This window comes from Rhinopithecus bieti, unplaced genomic scaffold (genome assembly GCF_001698545.2).
Source record: "Rhinopithecus bieti isolate Rb0 unplaced genomic scaffold, ASM169854v2 scaffold_30906, whole genome shotgun sequence".
NCBI lineage: Eukaryota > Metazoa > Chordata > Mammalia > Primates > Cercopithecidae > Rhinopithecus > Rhinopithecus bieti.
In genome coordinates this window covers 146247-167522 of record NW_016813269.1, presented here as the reverse complement: position 1 = coordinate 167522, position 21276 = coordinate 146247, and the positions used below count along the sequence as shown (strand labels likewise).

The 21276-nt window shown below is 49.2% G+C and overlaps 1 protein-coding gene across 1 annotated transcript in view; it reads left to right on the top strand.

Moving 5' to 3' along the window:
- Positions 1 to 21276, top strand: part of ADAMTS17 (ADAM metallopeptidase with thrombospondin type 1 motif 17) — a 371310-nt gene that overhangs the window by 339928 nt on the left and 10106 nt on the right. The window contains 2 exon segments of the mRNA XM_017847918.1: positions 4426 to 4630; positions 8789 to 8941. Of these exon segments, the coding sequence (XP_017703407.1) occupies positions 4426 to 4630; positions 8789 to 8941 (358 nt within the window).

Sequence of the window (21276 nt, the reverse complement as noted above, 5' to 3'; positions counted from 1 at the left end):
CTTTTGGTGAGGAGGGAGCTGGGGGTACTGAGTCTCGCTCTGTTCCCCAGGCTGGCAGGCTGGAGTGCAGTAGTGCGATCTCGGCTCATTGCAACCTCTGCCTCCCCGGTTCAAACAATTCTCTCGCCTCAGCCTCCCAAGTATCTGGGACCACAGGTGCACACCACCACGCTGGGCTACTTTTGTATTTTAGTAGAGATGAGGTTTTACCGTACTGGCCAGGCTGATCTTGAACTCCTGACCTCAGGTGATCCACCCACCTTGGCCTCCCAAAGTGCTGGGATTACAGGTGTGAGTCACTGCGCCCGGCCTAGACTTGATTCTATAGAGTACTTTTAGGTTCACATCAAAATTGAGAGGAAGGTACAGAGGGATTTCTCATATACTACCTGCTGCAGGCACGCATGATCTGCCCGGCCAGAGTGCTACATTCGTTACAGCTGATGGACCTACCCTGACACATCACTACATCATTATCACCCACGTCTATGGTTCATCTTAGGCTTCATTCTCAGTGTTGTGTATTTTGTGGGTTTGGACAAATTTATGACATGTTTTCACCATTATAACATCATACAAAGCAGTTTTGCTACCCTAAAAATTCTCTGTGCTACAACCAGTTTCCTTTTTAAAAAAAAAAAAAGGAAAGGGACCAATTTATTCTGTGATTGTGAGCAAAGAATTGCAGCTATCAATCTCCTATTCTGTGCCTCTTCTTCCCAGGTACAGACACGTTTTTCCTTCGGGAGAGATGTGGCTTATTCTAGATTCAGGGGTAATGGTCATGCCTGGATCATGGCCATCGTCATTCTCATCTTGGGGAGAGCTTTGGGTCCTATGAAGGCCCAGAAGTCTAGTGAACCTGGTTTACGCTCAGTAAATGTCTGCCCCACTGAATATTTTCCGTATCTCCTTCCAAGAGCACCTTCTGGTGTTCTTCTATTTTCTTGACCATAGCCCCCAGCAGGCATAAGATCTGTGTCCTGGGGTCAATATTTCTACAGTGATGACTCTAGAAACCAGTCTGTTCTGAAAGCTTTCACCATTTCTCAGGAGTAATGAGAGAAAAAAACATAGGTTTTTATTCATTTTAAAGATGTCTCCTTTATTTGAGACTATGTCTCTTCTATATTTTTAGTGTTAAGATGTATTCTGGGGGAGCTATATGGTTGGGGCCAGGCACAGTGGCTCATGCCTGTAATCCCAGCACTTTGGGAGGCCGAGGCAGGTGGATCATCTGAGGTCAGGAGTTTGAGACCAGTCTGACCAACATAGTGAAACCCGTCTCTACTAAAAATACAAAAATTAGCCGGGCGTGGTGGCACATGCCTGTAAGCCCGACTACTCAGGAGGCTAAGGCAGGAGAATCGCTTGAACCTGGGAAGTGGAGGTTGCAGTGAGCCGAGACCATGCCATTGTGCTCCAGCCTGGGTGCTGGGTGACAAGAGCAAAACTCCACCTCAAAAAAAAAAAAAAAGAAGAAGAAGAAGAAGGAGATAGTGGCTAGTTTTTTAGTGTGTGTGTGCTTATTGTCCCTATTCATCACATTGATTCTGGCTACTTCCAGGCCACATCTGGGCCGTGTTGTCCACTGTAAGAAAAGTAGTGACTGAGTAGAAAATGAATGGGAGGGATTGAACATCTGCCACACAAACTCGTTTGGCCAAAAGAAGAGAAAACTTAAAGGGGAACAAAAGAGCTGTCTTCACATATTTAAGAAGGTCTCTGGGTTACTCCAAAGACCAGAACTAGGAGAAATGAACTAGGAGAAATGTGCAGAATTTAGCTCAGTTCTCTTCGTGTTGAGTAGTGTCTGGGTGCTGAGATGAGACTCATGGCCACCCTGCAGGAGTTCTCCATCTCTTACCGAGGAGACAGTGACAGCAATGATAGCTAAGAGTTACATTTACATGGCTTCCATGTGCCAGACACTGTTGTAAGCAGTTTATGGACAATGTGCCACTTGTCCTCACAACTGCACCCCAAAGGAGTCACTGTGGCTCCCATCCCTGCCATGCAAGCCATGGATCCAAGAAGGGCTTCACTGGAGTTAGGCCCCGGAAGCCTGAGGACAGAGTCATGAGTCTGCCAAGGGGATTAGGACTGAGCTCCAGAGGAGGTGCCCTGGAACAAGGAGGGACAGTTTGGGATGGAGGGGAGGAGCCCAGGTAGCTCTGTCTTCTCAGCACCAGAGAAGCCAGCGCCACCCCAGTTGGTTCAAACCAGCACCGTCCTCACCGGGACTGCTGCAGGAGCCTCCTCTGGTCTCCCTGCCGCTGCTTCTGCCCACTATAAACTGGTATCCATACCGAGCCGGTGGCCCTCTCAGAGCCAAAAGGAACATGTCACTCCTCTCTCAAAACCCTGCAGGACTCCATCTTATTTGAACAACAGCTACCTGGGCCAGCCAGGCCCTAGGAATCTCACCCTTCTGCCTCCCAAATCCCATCCTTTCCCCTCACTCTCCCCTACCTCACTCCGCCTCCACCCCACCAGCATGCCCCTCCACCACGGCCTTTGCACCCCTGTGACCTCTGCCTTGGAAGCCTTTACCCGTGTAGCCACAGGGCTTACTTCCTCCCAGGCTCTGCTCAAATGTCCACTTCCCAATGAGGCCTTCCCTGCATCCTGCTGTAAGATAACAGTCACCCCCACCTACTCCCCGTTCTGCTCACACTGCTTGACTTGTCTCTAAAGCACTTGTGACTGTGTGTTACGGTCTCTAATCTCATTGAGTACATTTGTTATATATGCTATGGTGATATATGTGGTTCACTGGACATATATGGTCTGCCCCCCTGAGAATGTAAGCTTCAGAGGGCAGGGACTTTGTTTCACTCACTGCCTCCTCATCAGAACCTAGAAGGTGCCTGGCACGTGGGAGGCCCTCAGTAAATCTGCAGCGCCTGGATGGTCAAATGAGCCACTCAGCTGGGACTGGAAAGTGAGAGACAGCTGGCACCATCCAGTACCCATTCAAAGGATCCTCCCAGTGGGCAAAAGCTGTAGACATTGCTCAGCAGTGAGATGGCCTGGCATGGCATGATCAGACTTGGTTTGGGGCGGGATTTAGGACTGTTTTTGACTAATGAGGAGGAACTGAGTGGCTGTGAGACCTGGCGGTACACAGGTCAAGCTGCTTTGTCAGGTGGTGAACTCTTGGGAGTGAGGAGTTTATGAGGCAGGACAAGAAAGGGCAAAGCCAGTTGGCTCATCCAGAAACCAAGCAGGGGCGATCCCTCAGTGTTCCCCAGAGGGCACTGGAAAGCCTGTGTGTGTCCTGAGGAAGCATGATTCACAAGCTGCTCAGCTGCTGTCCAGCGACCTGCAGCCAACAGACGCCTGCTGCATCGGATCATCAGGCTGTCGCGCAGGGAACTGAAGTTTCATGTTTTATTTTTTGTTTTTATTTTTTGGGGGGACAGAGTCTTGCTCTGTCAGCCAGGCTGGAGTGCAGCGGCACGATCTCGGCTCACTGCGGCCTCCACCCGCTGGGTTCAAGCGATTCTCCTGCCTCAGCCTCCTGAGTAGCTGGGATTACAGGCATGCGCACCACACCTGGATAATTTTTTGTATTTTTAGTAGAGATGGGTTTTCACCATGTTGGCCAGGCTGGTCTCGAACTCCTGACCTCAAGTGATCCACCTGCCTCAACCTCCCAAAATGTTTGGATTACAGGCATGAGCTACTGCCCGGCCTGAGCCGAAGTTTTAGAAGAACACTTTCAGATGCCAAACTCAACAGCCTCTGTCTTCCCACAGCCCACAACTTGCCACTCTCAAGCATCACAGCCATCTGTGGAGGCTCTGGAAAGCAGGGAGGGCCTAGTTCTGGTTAATCAAGCTGGGACTGGTGTGGGGTCGGGGGTTCTTTGTCAATGGCTGTATCAATCCCCTATTGCCGCAGTGACAAACAGCTCCAACATCTCGGTCACTGACAGAAGTGCAGGTGGTAGTGGTGCAGGCTGTCTGTAGGGGCATTCCCTGTACTGGGACTGTTCTCCCAGCAGAGGGTAAGAAGCAAAGAGAATCAGAGCCAAACCGCATAACCACGTTCACAGCTTCTGCCGGGACGTGGCCAGCATCCTGTTCACTCACACCCTGTCAAAAGAAGCAGGTCCTATGACAACAGGCAGATATGTAATTCCCTACAGGGAGGCCATGACCAGATAATTCCGTCTGCCGTAGGGGTGTTGATTGCAGAAAGATGTCTGTGCTGAGGAGACCATCCAACCAGAGGACCACTCACATAACTCCCTCTGTGCCGATACTCTGAATTATGTCCAAGGTTGACTGAAAAGCTTCCTGAGTCTGCCTCCCTCTCTCCCACCACAGGGCAACAATTCCAGGATCCGGCTGGAAGGCCTTCCGGAGAGGCTGGCCTCTCACCGGAGTCATTCTCGCTCTCTTTCCTCCTGTCTGGCAGGTGGGTAGCAGGTCCGTGGAGCCCCTGCTCGGCGACCTGTGAGAAAGGCTTCCAGCACCGGGAGGTGACCTGCGTGTACCAGCTGCAGAACGGCACACACGTCGCTACGCGGCCCCTCTACTGCCCGGGTCCCCGGCCAGCGGCAGTGCAGAGCTGTGAAGGCCAGGACTGCCTGTCCATCTGGGAGGCATCTGAGTGGTCACAGGTGGGTGCCTGGGCTTGCTGCCAGGACTCAACCACAGGGACTCCAACACGGTGCCACGGTATTGGTGACATTCTGGTGCCTCCCAGCCCTCGCTCGCCCCCAGGTCAGCTCGAAGTTGTGTTATAGCTCATGTGTTCTTAATTTCCATCTCAGATAACAGCATGGCTACAAAAACATAGATACCATGTCTCTCATGATGTACATGTTGACACCACAGTGAAGGACTATTTGATCCCATTTCCTATGAAAATTCCCACATCAAGATAGGACAGACAGATACTGACCGACTTTTTAATTCTCCTTTGGGTGTATTTAACTGTGGTGTGCTCAGGCTGGGAAGGTGGTTTCAAAGGTTTTCCTTTAATCCCCCAACAGTCTTTGTAGATTACAAGAGTCAGATGCCAGGAGGGACAGCTTTTAGTGTGCAAGTTGGAGTTACAAATCTCATGCCATAAAATGTTTTGGAAAGAAGTGGATTAAGCCTTAAGTCTTAACTTTGAAGGTTGGTCCTGGGAGTACGATTTTATCTTTGGTGATGTCATCCTTCAGGGCTTTGCATTGACTTTGCATTAATGATTTTGACTGTTTGGCTATAAAACTACAAAAAAAAAAAAAATAGCTGAATAAAGGGCAGGCTTCCCTCAGGTCTTCCACCAGAGTAGTCTAGGAAACTCAGAGAGGCTCATCCAAGACACTCTTTAGTGTGGAAAATATTTTTGAAGTTCCCTCTATTGCCAAACAGTTGGAATTATTTTGAATAAAAAAGTATTCAGCCCATTTTTAATGAAGGGAAAGTCTGCCATTGGCTGCTCTAAAACAAAGATTAATTTTCAAACAGTTCGTGGCATGTATTTGTTTATAGATCAGAATCTTTATCCTACATTTTATGATATTTTAGGAAAAGAAGAGAGTTTGAGATTTTGTTGTTTGATTTTTTTTCTTTATATATGCTGACATTTGTCAGTTTAACATTAGAGGGACTTTTTTTTTGGCCCCTTGCTAGCAGGGTTGAGGCAGGTATTCAGCCCCCTCCCCTTTCCAGTACCCTAGGTAAGCCTTTGGGTTTTAATTGCCTAGCTCTTGATCCAAGTAAGATTTGTGCTTTGATCAGATCAAAACTATAAATTTTCCACTCAGTGGTGAAACCCTGTCTCTACTAAATACAAAAAATTAAGCATGGTGGCACACTCCTGTAATCCCACCTACTTGGGAGGTTGAGGCAGGAGAATCACTTGAACCCGGGAGGCAGAGGTTGCAGTGAGCCAAGATTGCACCATTGCACTCCAGCCTGGGCAACAAGAACGAAACTCTGTCTCAAAAAAAAAAAAAAAAATTCCACTCAGACTCTTTTTATGGAGGGGGAAAAAAATGCCTCCCCACCAAGCCTGACATCATCAATTATCACTACAGCACTGAAGATCTCCGCATTTGGAAAATGTGAGACAGTAGAAGCAAGATTTAAATACATTTCTCTGTGTCTGTATCTAGGTGCACACCTAATCCTAATCCCGAACGAGCACCACACCAGTCAGCCTAACTCTGGCTTAGCCCAGGCTTGAGCAAAACGCTTTCTTCTGAACATTTAACTTGGAATCAAATCATTCCCCTCGGGAAGCTCGCGAAGCTGGTACTTCTGCCGCTTCCCAAGTACTGAAGTCCCAAAGTGAGTCTGTCTTCCCCTGGAAGCAAATGGGTTTCAGTTCCTTGAGGGAGAGTTTTTATCGACATGGTCAGTTTTATCCAACCAGCTGTGTTGATTGCTCTCACTACCTACTCCCCAGCTTCTTCCTGACTTTATTAGAAGAAGGATCAAATATCCAGAGGGAAGGAAAAGGTAGTGAGTTTCTCCTGTCCTCAGCTTACAGGCCCCGCCCGTGATCGAAAGCAAAGAGAGAGACTGAAGGGCACCCTCCTAGGCCCCTTTGGAGCTGGAGCTGACCTCAGCAGCCTGCAGCACTGCTCAGACAAAGGCTTCAGAAAGAGAATAGGTTGCTGGTCAGAGTTTGGTTAAGGGTCAGGATTTGATTAAGAAATAGGCTGGACGTTCAGAGCTTGAAATTCAAGGGGAAGAGGCAAGGAATGCAAAGTAAAGAGCAGGCAACAGTGAACTTAGACAGAAATGGTGCATGGGCTCCTGGTTGCAGAGGAGCAAGTTGTGTGGGTGTGGGTGCTGGTGCCAGGGGTAGCCCACAAGTCAGACAGTGAGGACAGAGTTGCTGAAATGGTCAGGAAACCTTGCCACGCAGAGAAGCAAGGTGTAGCCCTCCAGTGCAGTGCCCCGGGGCTCCTGCCCCTGCTCCTGCATGCAAAGCCCACCGTGGACTGACCCCTGGCATCCGAGGACCCTTTAAACCAGCTCCACACTCCACACACAGCTACTCTCTCCACTCCCTGAAGGGGACATTGCAGCCAGTTCTGAAGCATGTGTATTTCAAACCAGCCTAAATTAGCCTTGAAAGAAAACCTCATAGGATCTTCAGACAAAGAGCTGAATTGAATTCATAAGAAAGAGAGGCTGGGCGCGGTGGCTCACACCTGTAATCCCAGCACTTTGGGAGGCCAAGGCGGGTGGATCATGAGGTCAGGAGATCGAGAGCATCCTGGCCAACATGGTGAAATCCCATCTCTACTACAAATACAAAAATTAGCCAGGCGTGGTGGCAGGCACCTGTAGTCCCAGCTACTCAGGAGGCTGAGGCAGGAGAATTGCTTGAACCCAGGAGGCAGAGCTTGCAGTGAGCCAAGATTGCACCACTGCACTCCAGCTTGGGCAACAGAGCGAGACTCCGTCTTAAAAAAAAAAAAAAGAGAAAGCTAGATCATATTTAGAGATAAATGTTAATAACAAATATCAGGAATAACATTTGTCCTTTATGTATCTTTTTTCCAGTGGACACAGTGGGATTTTTTTTTTTTCTTTAGAGTTGGGGTCTCTGTGTTGCCCAGGCTGGTCTTGAACTCCTGGCCTCAAGTGATCCTCCCACCTCAGCCTCCCAAAGTGCTGGGATTATGAGTGTGAACTACTGCATTTGGCCTAGAACTTTTTAAAGTTGAGTTTGCTATAACTCAAGAAAGTCACTGCTGTAGCCTGCCATATTTTTGGTAAAGTGAGCAAGTATGAAACCACCTTAGCAGAATCCAGCCTTCTGCACACCATCTTTCCAAGTTATGTGTTTACGCCTGTGTCAGGGACAGGGCTCCCAGGGCCAACTTGTTTATGAGTTTTGTCCTCCCAAGGCTATGGGTCAGCTCTGCCTGGGCTTCCTTCTGCTTTGCTTTTGGAGATAGTAAGTGCTCTTGCCAGCCCAGGCACCGTCCCTCCCCAGTATCTGTGGTAGGCGTGTCAGGAACAGGCTCCAGATGCACCCCAGAGCACCCATCTGCTGTGCTGATACCCTGTCATGCCCTCTGTCTCTTCATACCTTCTTGCTGCTGGGAATCCTGAACTCTGGAGGGGGTGCACATCATTCATCACCCACAGGCCCTGCCTAGGTCCCCTCCCCACTGCCCTATGCCAGGTCTCCCGCAAGTAGGTAAACTACCACAGGGGACATGCCTCTGTCACCATTCTTGGTGTCTGCGTTAAAACATTCACTGGAGCTCTCTGCGAAGGCTTTCCACCTGCCTCACGAGAAAGTCACCTATGGCTTTTCCTTCTTTCTGCCTCCTCCTCCTCCTGGCTGGATCGAGGTCTTTGTCCCAGACTGGCCCAAGCAAAGCACGTGCACCTGGAGGCCATCTGGGAAGATCTGTGGCCTGGGACTCAGCTTCAGGGCCTCACCTTGCTCCAGCTGGCCCCTGTTCCCTGCAGCACTCATGGCTCCATCACATACCTGCCCTTTGAGCTCATGTATTGCCTTAAGCCTTTGGACCTGACAAGTGGCCACTGAATTCCACTCCCCTCATGTGACCTCACGAGTACCCCAGGTTCTTCCCACTCCTGATTCCTGGGTCCCTTTCCCAACACTGGCCACTTGGCTGGGGCCCCAGCTGGGACCATGTGCATAGGACCCTGTAGACCATGAGCTTTTTGAGGACAGAAGTGTGGGTTTTCATCTTTGCATCATCCCACACCTGGCACCTCGGACGGAGGTAATAGCTGCTGATGGACTTGAATCAAATTGGAACTGGATTAAATATTCGAATGGTGTCTTGCAGTGTTCTGCCAACTGTGGAAAAGGAGTGCGGAAACGGACTGTGGCGTGCACCAACTCACAAGGGAAATGTGATGCATCCACCAGGCCGAGAGCCGAGGAGGCCTGCGAGGACTACTCAGGCTGCTATGAGTGGAAAACTGGGGACTGGTCTACGGTAAGAGCAGCCTGCTGGCATTTCTCTCTGTGCCGCAGTGCGGGGCCTTGAGGGTCGGGAGCTCAGCTCTTGTGATGGGTTCCAGTTCCACACGCAGTCCCAGTATAACTAGGCACATTCACTTTCCTTCCACCCACTGCCACTACCCAAGACCCCATGTGCTTCCTCCCCTGCTTCTCCCACAGGCCGCACCAGCACTGCCCCTTGGGGCTCACTGGCAGAACCCCACTGCTTCACATGCATGCAGAAGGAACCCAAACGCACCCCAAGGCAGAGCGCCCGTGCCCTGGATTCCAGGCTTGCCATTGCTGTGCAGTGGGCTGGCAGGCCCCAGCCTCCTGCCATGGGGACACTGGGGGCAAACATCACTTCCATTCACTCCCAGGACCCCTGGGCAAGGGCCTGGAGATGCAGGGACAGACAGGGCGGGGGGCCTTGAGGTGGGAGCAGGGATATCACTTGAGGTATCACAGAGCTGCAGGGTCAGCACTCTCAAGACCAAGGGTGAATAAAGGGCCATTGAATGTTTCTCCAAGTAAAAAAATGATTTGTTGTTTAACCCCTCTTTTTTCATTCATCTGATACATTTGAATGATTCCTGTTTTCTGGGGATCAAGGTGAGCACCACTGCCACCTGTAAGAACCTTCTAGTGGGTTTTCTAGAGAGTCTTTTCACAAAATCTGTACCACGCCTCCTGTAAGCATAGACTGTGTTTGTCTTTCTGTATGGTCTTAGCAACTGAAAAACTCCTGCTTGCTTCTCCTGATATCTCTTCACTCAAAGATTGCAAACTGCTGACCTAGAGCCATTGGTTTTGTTCAATCTACACAGTATCTTAAACATGTTAGAATTAGTGGCTAGCATTTTTTTCCCAACATTTTAATGCATATTCTAATCACATGATTGACTGCCAATATGTTCCTTGTGTGAAAAAAATGTTTACTTGAGCTGAATGTTCATTATCTTCACTTTAGACAGTTTTTTTTTTATTATACTTCAAGTTCTGAGGTACATAGCAGAATGTGCAGGTTTGTTACATAAGTATACATGTGTCATGGTGGTTTGCTGCACCCATCAACCCATCATGTAGGTTTTAAGTCCCGCATACCTTAGTTATTTGTCCTAATGTTCTCCTTTCCCTAGTCCCCCACCCCCTAACAGGCCCTGGTGTGTGATGTTCCCCTCCCTGTGTCCATGTTTTCCCATTGTTCAACTCCCACTTATGAGTGAGAACATGCAGTGTTTGATTTTCTGTTCCTGTGTTAGCTTGCTGAGGATGATGGTTTCCAGCTTCATCCATGTCCCTGCAAAGGACATGAACTAATTCTTTTTTGTGGCTACATAGTATTCCATGGTACATGTGTGCCAGCCACATTTTCTTTACCCAGTCTATCATTGATGGGCATTTGGGTTGGTTCCAAGGTCTTTGCTATTGTGAACAGTCCCACAGTAAACATACATGTAGGTTTTAAGTCCCGCATACCTTAGTTATTTGTCCTAATGTTCTCCTTTCCCTAGTCCCCCACCCCCTAACAGGCCCTGGTGTGTGATGTTCCCCTCCCTGTGTCCATGTTTTCCCATTGTTCAACTCCCACTTATGAGTGAGAACATGCAGTGTTTGATTTTCTGTTCCTGTGTTAGCTTGCTGAGGATGATGGTTTCCAGCTTCATCCATGTCCCTGCAAAGGACATGAACTAATTCTTTTTTGTGGCTACATAGTATTCCATGGTACATGTGTGCCAGCCACATTTTCTTTACCCAGTCTATCATTGATGGGCATTTGGGTTGGTTCCAAGGTCTTTGCTATTGTGAACAGTCCCACAGTAAACATACATGTGCTTGTGTCTTTATAGTAGAATGATTTATAATCCTTTGGGTATATACCCAGTAAAGGGATTGCTGGGTCAAATGGTATTTCTGGTTCTAGATCCTTGAGGAATCACCACACTGTCTTCCACAATGGTTGAACTAATTTACACTCCCACCAACAGTGTAAAAGCATTCCTGTTTCTCCACATCCTCTCCAGCATGTTGTTTTCTGATTTTATAATGATCACCTTTCTAACTGGTATGAGATGGTATCTCCTTGTGGTTTTGATTTGCATTTCTCTAATGACCAGTGATGATGAGCTTTTTTTTCATGTTTACTGGCTGCATAAATGTCTTCTTTTGAGAAGTGTCTGTTCATATCCTTTGCCTACTTTTTGATGGGGTTGTTTGTTTTTTTCTTGTAAATTTGTTTAAGGTTCTTTGTAGATTCTGGATATTAGCCCTTTGTCATATGGATAGATTGCACATTTTTTTCCCATTCTGTAGGTTACCTGTTCACTCTGATGCTAGTTTTGTTTTGCTGTGCAGAAGCTCTTTAGTTTAATTAGATCCCATTTGTCAATTTTGGTTTCTGTTGTCATTGCTTTTGGTGTTTTAATCATGAAGTCTTTGCCCATGCCTATGTCCTGAGTGGTATTGCCTAAGTTTTCTTCCAGGGTTTTTATGATTTTAGGTCTTAGGTTTAAATCTTTAATCCATCTTGAGTTATTTTTTGTATAAGATGTAAGGAAGAGGTCCAGTTTCAGTTTTCTGCATATGGCTAGCCAGTTTTCCCAACACCATTTATTAAATAGGGAATTCTTTCCCCATTGCTTGTTTTTGTCAGGTTTACCAAAGATCAGATGGTTGTAGATGTGTGGTGTTATTTCTGAAATTTCACCTGAACATTTAGGTTTTGGCTTTGCTATGAAAATGTGGCAACATGGCTTAGGCAGGTAATTTTGCTTCAGCCTCTGCTTTACGAAAGGAAAATGGTTTTCCATTGGAAGGCAAAACTTATCAGAATCTGATCCCTGCAGAAATGCTACCACCTTCCCATCAGCCCAAGTCAGAACACAAATTTCTCCAAACCTTTTGAGTAAAAAAAAAAAAAAAAACCAAATTTCCCAATTCCCTGTTTGCCTGGTACTGCTAAGGTGCACTGTTATTCTGGATAACAGTGAATTTGAGAAGGACCTAAAACACCTCCTTCCTATTTACTCCCTGATCAAAACATCTGACCAAGGCAACAGAACTGAGGCCGTCAGTCCAGTTTCCCCAAAACCAAACAGGGATGCCACACAGTTACTTGGATGTTAATAAAGCTTAATATGGAGCTGCCAGGATGCATCTTATGCTGGCAGAGAAACTTAACTTCAAAGCTCTCACAAAAGATACATGTGCTTTGGCTGGGCATCGTGGCTCACACCTGTAGTCCCAGCACTTCGGGAGGCCAAGGCAGGAGGATTCCTTGAACCCAGAAGTTCAAGATCAGCCTGGGCAACATAGGGAGACTGTGTCTCTACAAAATAAACAAACAAACAAATAAACAAAATAAAAAAAAATAGCCAGGCTTGGTGGCACATGTCCGTAGTCTTAGCTACTTAGGAGGCTGAGGCAGGAGGATCACTTGAGCCAGGGAAGTCAAGGCTACAGTGAGCCATTATTGCACCACTGCACTCCAGCTCAGTCAAGAGAGTGAAACCCCATCAAGAAAGAAAGAGAGAGGGAAGGAAGGAAGGGAGGGAGGGGAGGGAGGGAGGGAGGCAGGCCTTCGAGCCATGAGGACTTGAACTCATGCAATAGAGACATTAAGGGACTGAATGACAGCTCTGACTCTCCACTTACATGCCTTAACCTCTCTGATCCCTTGGTCTCTTCATCTCTGAAATGGGAATCATAAACACTGGCCCTGCCTGTTTCTCAGAGATGCTTAGAGGTTTCAGAATGTTACTATATGTGTCTAAGCACTTTGACAACTAAACCCATTTCATTTCATTGCCCAAAATCCACCACCCAAAGGTCACATGGTTTTGGGGCACAATCCCCAGGGTTATAACCCATTCCGATCTGACTTAACCTTGTCTCATCAGTAGGGCTTCCAGCCTTTTATAGACAACACTGAGAAATTCTCTATCCAAGCACATCCAGACCTAGCTTGAAAAGGTCACTGATTCTAGCCCAGAGACATATAGGTGAGCTATCAAAAGACTAGGTTCTGATCCATAAGTAGCACATTGGCAAATGTGCAGGATCATCTAAAGAATTGATTACCTTATGCCTACATGGTTACAGAGAGTCCAGAAGATGTAGAAGCAGACCTGCCTAACACAGTAACAGGCAGAATAACATTGGATACTAAGTGTTCAGATGTGAACTGGAATAAACCTGTCATTGTCATCAGGGAATTGGAAGGGTCCTAGCAACCACGCCCTAAATGCAGCCTGTACTATTGTTGGCGCCTGTGCCCACAGGGGTCCGGGGCAGGAGCGGAGGCAAGAAGTGGTCAGTTCTAGACCTGGGCCACACCTGCCCATCTGGGGTTGGGGCACCTAGCACTACTTTCCTTTTTGTGGGGTACCCCTGTGCCTCATGTCACTGGTCCCCTCTAGCCAAGGTTGTCACCCCTGCTGCACAGAAGAGGGAATGGAGGCTCAGAGCAGTTACCTGCCTTGCCCACACCCTGGCAGAGTCCAAGCTCCTGGACCCAGTTCAGTGTTCAGGCTGTTTGGTGGAAACCAAGCAAGAAGGGATTGGGTAGGTACCATGATGGTGCCTTTAAGCTGAGGGGCATCCTGTAGATGGTTCTTAGGCTGCAGGGCTTGGCTGTCCTCAGCATGACCATTCTGGTTCTGAGGACTAGCTGGACACTTTTGCTTTCTTAAGTACCTTGACCTTCCTAGTACGAGGAGCCACAAAACAACCAAAGGATGGATAGGAATAACACTCAGCAGTCCTGCCCGGGACGTGGTGCTCGTGCATCGCGTGGCTCACTCGGCCCATGCACCTTCCCTCATCTGCTGTTTGGGGTCCTTCCCTGGCCAAGGACACTGCAAGTTTCCCCAGACAGGACCTTCAGCCTTCCGGGAATGCCTGTCAGGTAAGATGGAGCCTTTTGCCTGGCCATCCTCTCTTCACCAGCCATGCTGTAAATAACACTTCCAGGCTTTCAGAAGAGTGAGGGGTTGGAGTCACTGTGCCCACTTTTGCCATAGCCCATTTGACAAGTTGTCACTGCAGTAAGAACAAGAGGGATTTGTGGGATGTGAGGGCCTCAGTGACATCTTGGTTGCTGTATTAATCTACTTTGCATTGCAGTAAAGGAATGCCTAAGACTAGATCATTGATAAAGAGCTTTATTTGACTTATGGTTCCGCAGACTATATAGGAAGCACAGTGCTGGCATCTGCTTCTGGGGAGGCCTCAGAAGGCTTTTACTTGCAGCAGAAGGTGGAACTAGCATGTCACATGGTGAAAGAGGGAGCAAGAGAGAGAGAGGGTGGAGGCCCCAGACTTTTTTTTAACAACCAGCTCTTGGTGAACTAACAGAGCGAGAACTCGCTTATGACCATGGGAAGGACATCAAGCCATTCCTGAGGGACCCATGCCTGTGACCCGAACACCTCCCACCAGGCCCCACCCCAACACTGGGGGACACATTTCAGCATGAGATTTGGAGGGGACAGACACCAAAACTGTATCAGCCACTGTCTGGAGCTGGCATCAGATGGCATCTGATTGTGTGCACCAAGCTGTTAATGAAGAGGGCTTAGCAAGGGTCCCCAGCCAGAGCCAGAGCCTGAACCTGAGGCTGAGCTGGGGGAAGGTTGGTTTTAGCAAGCAGAGAGGGCCCGCAGGGACATTAAACTGGAGTTGGCACCGTGTGTGTGTGTGTGTGTGGTGTACCAGGAGCATGCTGGTGGGGGCTGCATAGACATGAACCAAGAGACCCCAACCCCAACTGTCGACCTCACCACCCTCCCTCCTGCTGCCATCACCTGGGAGAGTTGGGGGCTGGGCACCCCCCACACTACCTGCCCCTCAGTACCCTCCCCCCAGGTAGAGAAACTTGCCCATTTTTCCCTCTCTGCCTTCTCTGGAGAAGTGGGAAGAATACATTTCCCCAGGGTGGTGGTGGGGAGTCCATGTCCTCAGTCCCTGGAGACCAGAACTTTCTAATTAGATTCCATGGGATGAGGCTTCCCCAGCGTTTTTGTCTGATTTGAACTGTTTGGGTTTGCCGTATGGTTCATGTGTCATCTTTGCTGTCCAGCTTGCAGATGGCGCCATGGTTGCACCCATGGGTTCCACTGCATTTTTAAACCAGTCACCCAGGGCTTCCTTCCTGTAACGAGCCACCAAACCTCGTCATGTGCTGGCATTTGAAGGCAGTAGGCAAATTGCCCAAAAGGAAAGCAGAGAGAAGGCTGAACACTCTCCATGTATCACTGTATCTGTGGAAGGTTGTTAATGTAACCAGTTGTTCCAGTTACTATTTCTTGTCCAGTTCTAGCTCTTGGGAGGCAAACTGCAGCAGCAGCAGCAGTGTGCTGGGCTAAGCAGGTGTTCCCCTCACTATGTCACAATAGAGGGAGCTCAAAAGGTGAATCTTTCAGCAGATGGAAGCTTTGATATTGCCATCCAAGCAGTCTCCTCTCACTTCACCCCAAGGTGCAGTTGCAAAAGATGAGACTGTTTCCAGGGAGGTGAGGAGTGGGCCAGTCCAAGAGCATGCTGCAGGTGCTAGCTGGGAGAGGGCGCCCAGGCATGGCTGAGCACTCCTGCCACTCAGAGCCTTGGGGAGGCAGGCAGGCCCCTAGGGAAGATGGGGCCCCTCTCTTCCTGCCCCTGCCCCTCATCCTGACCTCGGCCAGCAGCAAAACCCTAACCAGGGTCATGTGTGAGGGACACAAGTCATGTTCCCATCCCTGCCTAGAGCACTCCTATCGCTCTGGTCTGTTTGAAAAATGACCTGCAGCTGCCTTCCCCCCCGGGATAGTAGCTCTTTCCAGAAAACAATGCCGATCATTGTTTTCACCCACTGAATGCCGGGTCTGTGTGTTCCACTCTGGGGGTGGCGGGCCCTTAAAATGCGGGAGGGGGAAATCTCATTTCTTTCTAGATAGCATGACTTCTGAGCATTAATCACCACTGCAATGATGGGATGTTTCCAATGAAAAACACATTCTGGAGGGATTATAATGGATGATGTTTTTAAAGAAAACTGTGACTTAATAGACCTAGGGAAGAGAACGGTGGTCCCTTATACTGAAAAGAAGAAAGTGGTTGTTGACCCCCTGGTGCAGTGGAGGGGACTGATCTGACTTGCAAGGCCTCTGAGCACCCTCACAGTCTAAACCAGCCTTCTTTCTGTCTGTAATGTGGAGATAACGGTGCCTCTCAGAGGCCTTTCGAATCAAATGATGCAGTACATGTTCAAGGATCTGTGTGCTCTGAACCCTAGGAGGAAGTCAGGGAGAACCAGTCTGAGGTCAAGTTCATGTATATTTTGCTGTGTCGTTGTGTTCCCCAGAAACCCAGCTGTTAGATACCTTTCTATGTTCTAGGCAAGGAGATACAGGCTCGAGTTCCATGACCTTAGTAATGAACGAACCTTGTATCACGCAAGAGGGTAGTTACAGACAGTTTTCAATGTGGACACACCATCTCTGAGGCCCGCACTTGTTTGGTGTGGCCTGACCCACCCACCCCACCCCAGCCCGCAAGGCCTGCCTGCCCAGCTGTGGCCCCCACTTGCTGTGGGCATGTGGCCAAGTCACTTCAGTTCAGCCGGCATTTCTGGAGTTGCTATTCTGTGCCAGACCCTGTGCTGGTGGTACAAGAGTGGACAATGACTCTTGCCTAAAGGGAGACAGACAAGGAGCTGGCTATAGTGGCCCATGCTAAGTCCCACTGAGCAGGTATGAAGTCAGCACTGTGGGATCTAGACAGCCCCTGCCTGGGGAGCCACAACTGGGGGTGGGTGCAGGTAGAGGGTAAGACTACTTTTATTGAGATCAGTGACATTGGCCCGTGACATCTGCTGTTGCTTTAGAATTTACAAAGCACCTTCACTCAGGGTATGTCATTGGACCCTCACCCATCAGTCCGCGTTTTACAGATGAGCAAGCTGAGGCTCAGAGTGGTGATATGGCTTTCTTCACAAAGTCACACAACTAGAAAATGGCAGGGCTGGTAATCCACCTTGGCTTAAAGTGCAAGATCATGTCGGAGGCTTAGATTCCGAATTTGAAACCAGAAGGAGCTGAGTCTAAGATGCTCATGTGCTCGTTATTAAATCAAGTATCTGCTCTCAGCCCTCCACGCCCATCACAATCTGCTCCCCCAAAAGCTTTGAGTCAATCATTTATACTTTAATGTAAATCTGTTATCCCTCTAGGAGATCCTGCATGTTTAGCCTCCCCTTAATTGTGAAATTAAAAGTTGAGTCCTTATTGAAGAATATGTGAGCATCAAAACTCAAGTGCACAAGGCACTGGGGACCCTGGGACCCTTTTCTGGGACGTGTGAAACTGTGCCATGGTGGCAGCCAGCACTCTGGATCCAGATCAAGAGAGGTAGATCCTCTATTTGCCATCACTCCTAGGAATGTGAGCAGCCAGTGAAAGGCAGTGACCAAAACTCAGTGCTTTTCTGGGCAGGGGCAAAAAGGAGTGGGGACAGATACTTCCTTAGTGTGGAACACTGTGTGTGAGTCCACAGAGCCCGCCATTGAGCCATCCGTGCTTTACAGAGAGAAGTTCGAGACCCAGGCCATGCTCAGATGAGAGCAGTGAGCTTGCTGAAGAGCAGTGAGGTCCCAGGAAATTGCCAGGAGGGGTGGCTGCAGGGAAGTGAGGTGGGCCACAGGGCCATGCTGAATGGTCCAAAGGCCAGTGCCTCCATCTCCTGGGCCCCGCGCCGTCCCTCCATTTGCTCAGTGTCCCTTGTCAAAGCAGCCGCCTTTGCAGGGAGTGAGAGATCAGAGAGTGGGGGAGCCTGGTCATCCCACGCCCCGTCTCCACCACAGTCTAGATTCTAATCACTGCCTGCATGTGGCTAGTAAGTCAGAAGCCATCATCCCTAAGTAGTGCTTTTTTGTCATTGACCTCAGAGCAGGGCAGGTGGTTAAGACAACACAGGTTCACAACCCAGCCCCGCTGCTGTCCCCGTCTCACCTTGTGTGGGCATCATCCGCCATCAGCTGAGTCTGGGGGTAGCCCTCATACGGCTGATTGAGGAGTGAATGGCATCCAAGCATAGCATTCACCCCAGTGCTGGCACAGGGGAAATGCCCAGTAGGGGCTTTTGATCATCATCATTTTCACAATCACCATCTGGGGCAGTCATCAGCCTCGTCTCTCATCAGAATCTCATTTCTTATATGGGCCTGTAAAATGTTTATGTATTCGAAGAACCATCCATCGAGTGTGGTTCAGGCCCCATAAATGGTGCGTGCTGTGGTTGAGTACCCACACGTGGTGGCAGCATGGCCTGGGGCAGCTGTCTTGCTGCAGCTTTTGCAGTGGGTGATGCAAATTTACCCACAGGGAACAGCTCCAGCCCCAGGAAAGAGGATGAGAGCTGCCCCGTGGTCTCCTCTGTACTTCAGTCCCCAAGAGCTCTGGAGGCGACCCGGCCCCTGCAGGCCATCGGGGGTCACCTCAGCCTCCTGGTTCCCTGGCTAGAAGGTCCCAGCCACAATGTGCAGGTCAGCAGGCTGCGAATTCGGAGGAATGAGGGACACCTGAAGCTGAGACTGCCAGGAAGAAAGCAGGCATCGCAGGGGGAGTGGGAGGGGGTGTGTGTCTATGAAAGCATTTGCTGTTTCTCAGCGATGGCACAGGGAGTGGGGATTTTCACTGTTGTTTAACACTGCTATTTCAGGTTTCAACCGCTTCTGAGGTTTTCCTTGCTTATGCCAAGTCTCGGGGGGAAATCTGTTCAAAATGCTTTTGAAGAGCTTTTGACATTTCACCAGCCAGGCACCTTTTCAGTAGAAAATGCAGTTACTGTCAGGATTCTGTCTGTCTCTTTCTTTGCTATCCAAAACCAGCCTGAGGCAGGCTGGCCCCTCAGAGACTCACTCAGTGGGGACGGGGGTGCATTCCTTGTGCTTTGAGAGTTCAGCCTTGCATGATTTCACCCCATCCTGGGCTTGTGCTCACCCCAAAGCCAGTGGGGGGAGCCAGTGGGGGGCAGCCCTGCCTGGGCCACTCTGCAGGAACCACAGCCCAGGCGTGCAGTTGACATTCCTGGAGTGTTTTCCTCTTCCTGAGAGCTTTACAGCCTCCTCTAGCTAATTCTCAAAACATCCTTTTGGGATCTGGTGTTATTTACAGTTATGATTTTACAGCTGGGAGAAGCTAGGAGAAGGGAATCCCGCTGTGGGGAAGGATGTCATCAGGGTAGGGGTGATGGAGACCTGGTTCCTCCCTGTTGGGGGTGGTGCGGGCAGGTGGGAGGCAGGGGCAGGCTAGCCATGTGGCTTGGGAAGACTCACATGGACACTCTGAAACCTCACATTCTGCCTCTCTGAAAGGTGGTGCCACATCCCCAGCAGACACCACTTATTGAGCACCTACTGTGTTCTGAGCTCTGGCCACAGCAGCTGTCAGTGTGAGGATTAACAAGCTCGTACATAAGCCCGGTGCCCTGTACACAGCAGACAGGCAGGAGGTGGGCCCAGCTGCGATGGCGACTGCCATTTCTATTATTATTAAAGAAGCTAGTAACGCTTGCACAGTGTCTCACTATCACATCGGTCTGGGGAATCTAACATCTTTTCTCTTTTTGCTGGAAACTCTACCTAAAGGAAATCTCTTTTTCACAGTAACTTCATGAAATAATTTGCACAAAAAAGCACGTGAGTAAATCCAAATTGAACCTTTACCTTTGTTGCCATGAACATTTCGCCCTTTGCGCATCAACAATTTTGTTACTGTTTTTCCAGTGACACCCCCTCCCTGCCTGGGAAGGGTGATGGGCGGATGTGGAGGCTGCCTCTCCACCGGGTGGCCAGCTCTGATGCACAGCTGTGGGCACCTGCTGGGGAGGGGGCTCCACTCCAGGTTTCCTGGCAAGGAGCTTTTCGGTTAAATATATTGCTGCCTCCATTTCTGTCTCAGTTACCTGAGTCTTAAGAAGCCACATGAAATGTGGATGTGATGAGCCCCTTGACAAAAGGACTGTCAGTGAGAGCTTCAAACAAGACCAGATATGTTTTTTATAGATCTGTTTGCTTGGATTATTAAAGCCTAAAAAATGGCTTCACAGCAATGCTTGGGGCAAGTTTGATGCTATCAGGAGACACTGCAGTCTCCTCACTGTTCAATTAAAGCTGAAGCCTCAGGGGAGGCCAACAGAGAAGGAATTCACCCCGTGAGCCTGTTATCCTTCCCACCACCGCCCAGCTCAGGTTGCCCAGCTCAGGTTACAAGGATGTCCTTCAACAGCAACCCCTTCAGACCTGTCTGGAATCATGTTTGTCTTCAGGACCAAAACAGCCTCTAATTGTGCTCCCTGAGGTCTGGCTGCCAGATCAACTCAGGGAGCCAGGCAGACAGGGCTGTCTGCACCTGCCTGTGGAGGGCCTGGTGACCTAAGGGCAGCCCAGGGAGTACTAAGGGAGTGGGCCAGGTGACGCAGTGTGCCTTGCTGGGCTCCAGGAGCTCCCTGGCCAGCTGTCTGTGCTCTTGGCCGTGCATTTGCTGTTGAGAATAATAACAGCAGGATTTGTTGAGCTCCACTCTGAGACCCCCCGCTAGGCTCCTATTCCACACTGCGTCTACTCCAGGAGACAATTCTACAAATGAAAGTTTATTATCCTCATGCTGCAAATAAACTGAGGCTCAGAGAGGTTAAGTCATTTGCCTGAGGTCACACAGCTAGTTAAGTGGGGATGTAGCATGCCAACAGACCCCCCTTCCCCCTGATGCCCCACACTGCACAGCCTCTCCATCAAAACTCTGGTTAAGGAGAGTATATTACCTGTGGATTTTAGGCCAGGGCAGGCCTGGCACCACCTCAGCTCAAATGAAAATGCAGCTGGTCAGGATGGTGGGCCACCAGCTGGTTACACCAAAGAGTCATTGGCAGAATTCTCCAGTTTTATTTTTAATTATAAAAGTAGCTCTTACTATAGAACACACTAAAAGGAAAATTAGTCCCAGAAACCATATGCTGACATGGTAAATTTTTATAATGGTTTGTCTTCCAAACTGTTACATAGGTACACACACATCTATATTAAAAACGGGGTGGCTTCTGTACATGCCACTTTGTAACTTGTCTTCTCACCTAACACATGGAAGCATCCTCCAGGGGGGTGGCCCAGACACAGCTCCAGGCAGTTAAGCAAACACCCCAAAATTCTCAAAAATTCTTCCAGGTGAGCCAGAGCCACCCATAGCCCACAGCTGTGTGAACAGCGCCCACTAGGACTCCAGCTAGAATTAAGCAAACCCTAATTCTGATAAGAGTAAAATGCCTACAAGGGACAGAGCCCTTGGGACCACCTGCCCT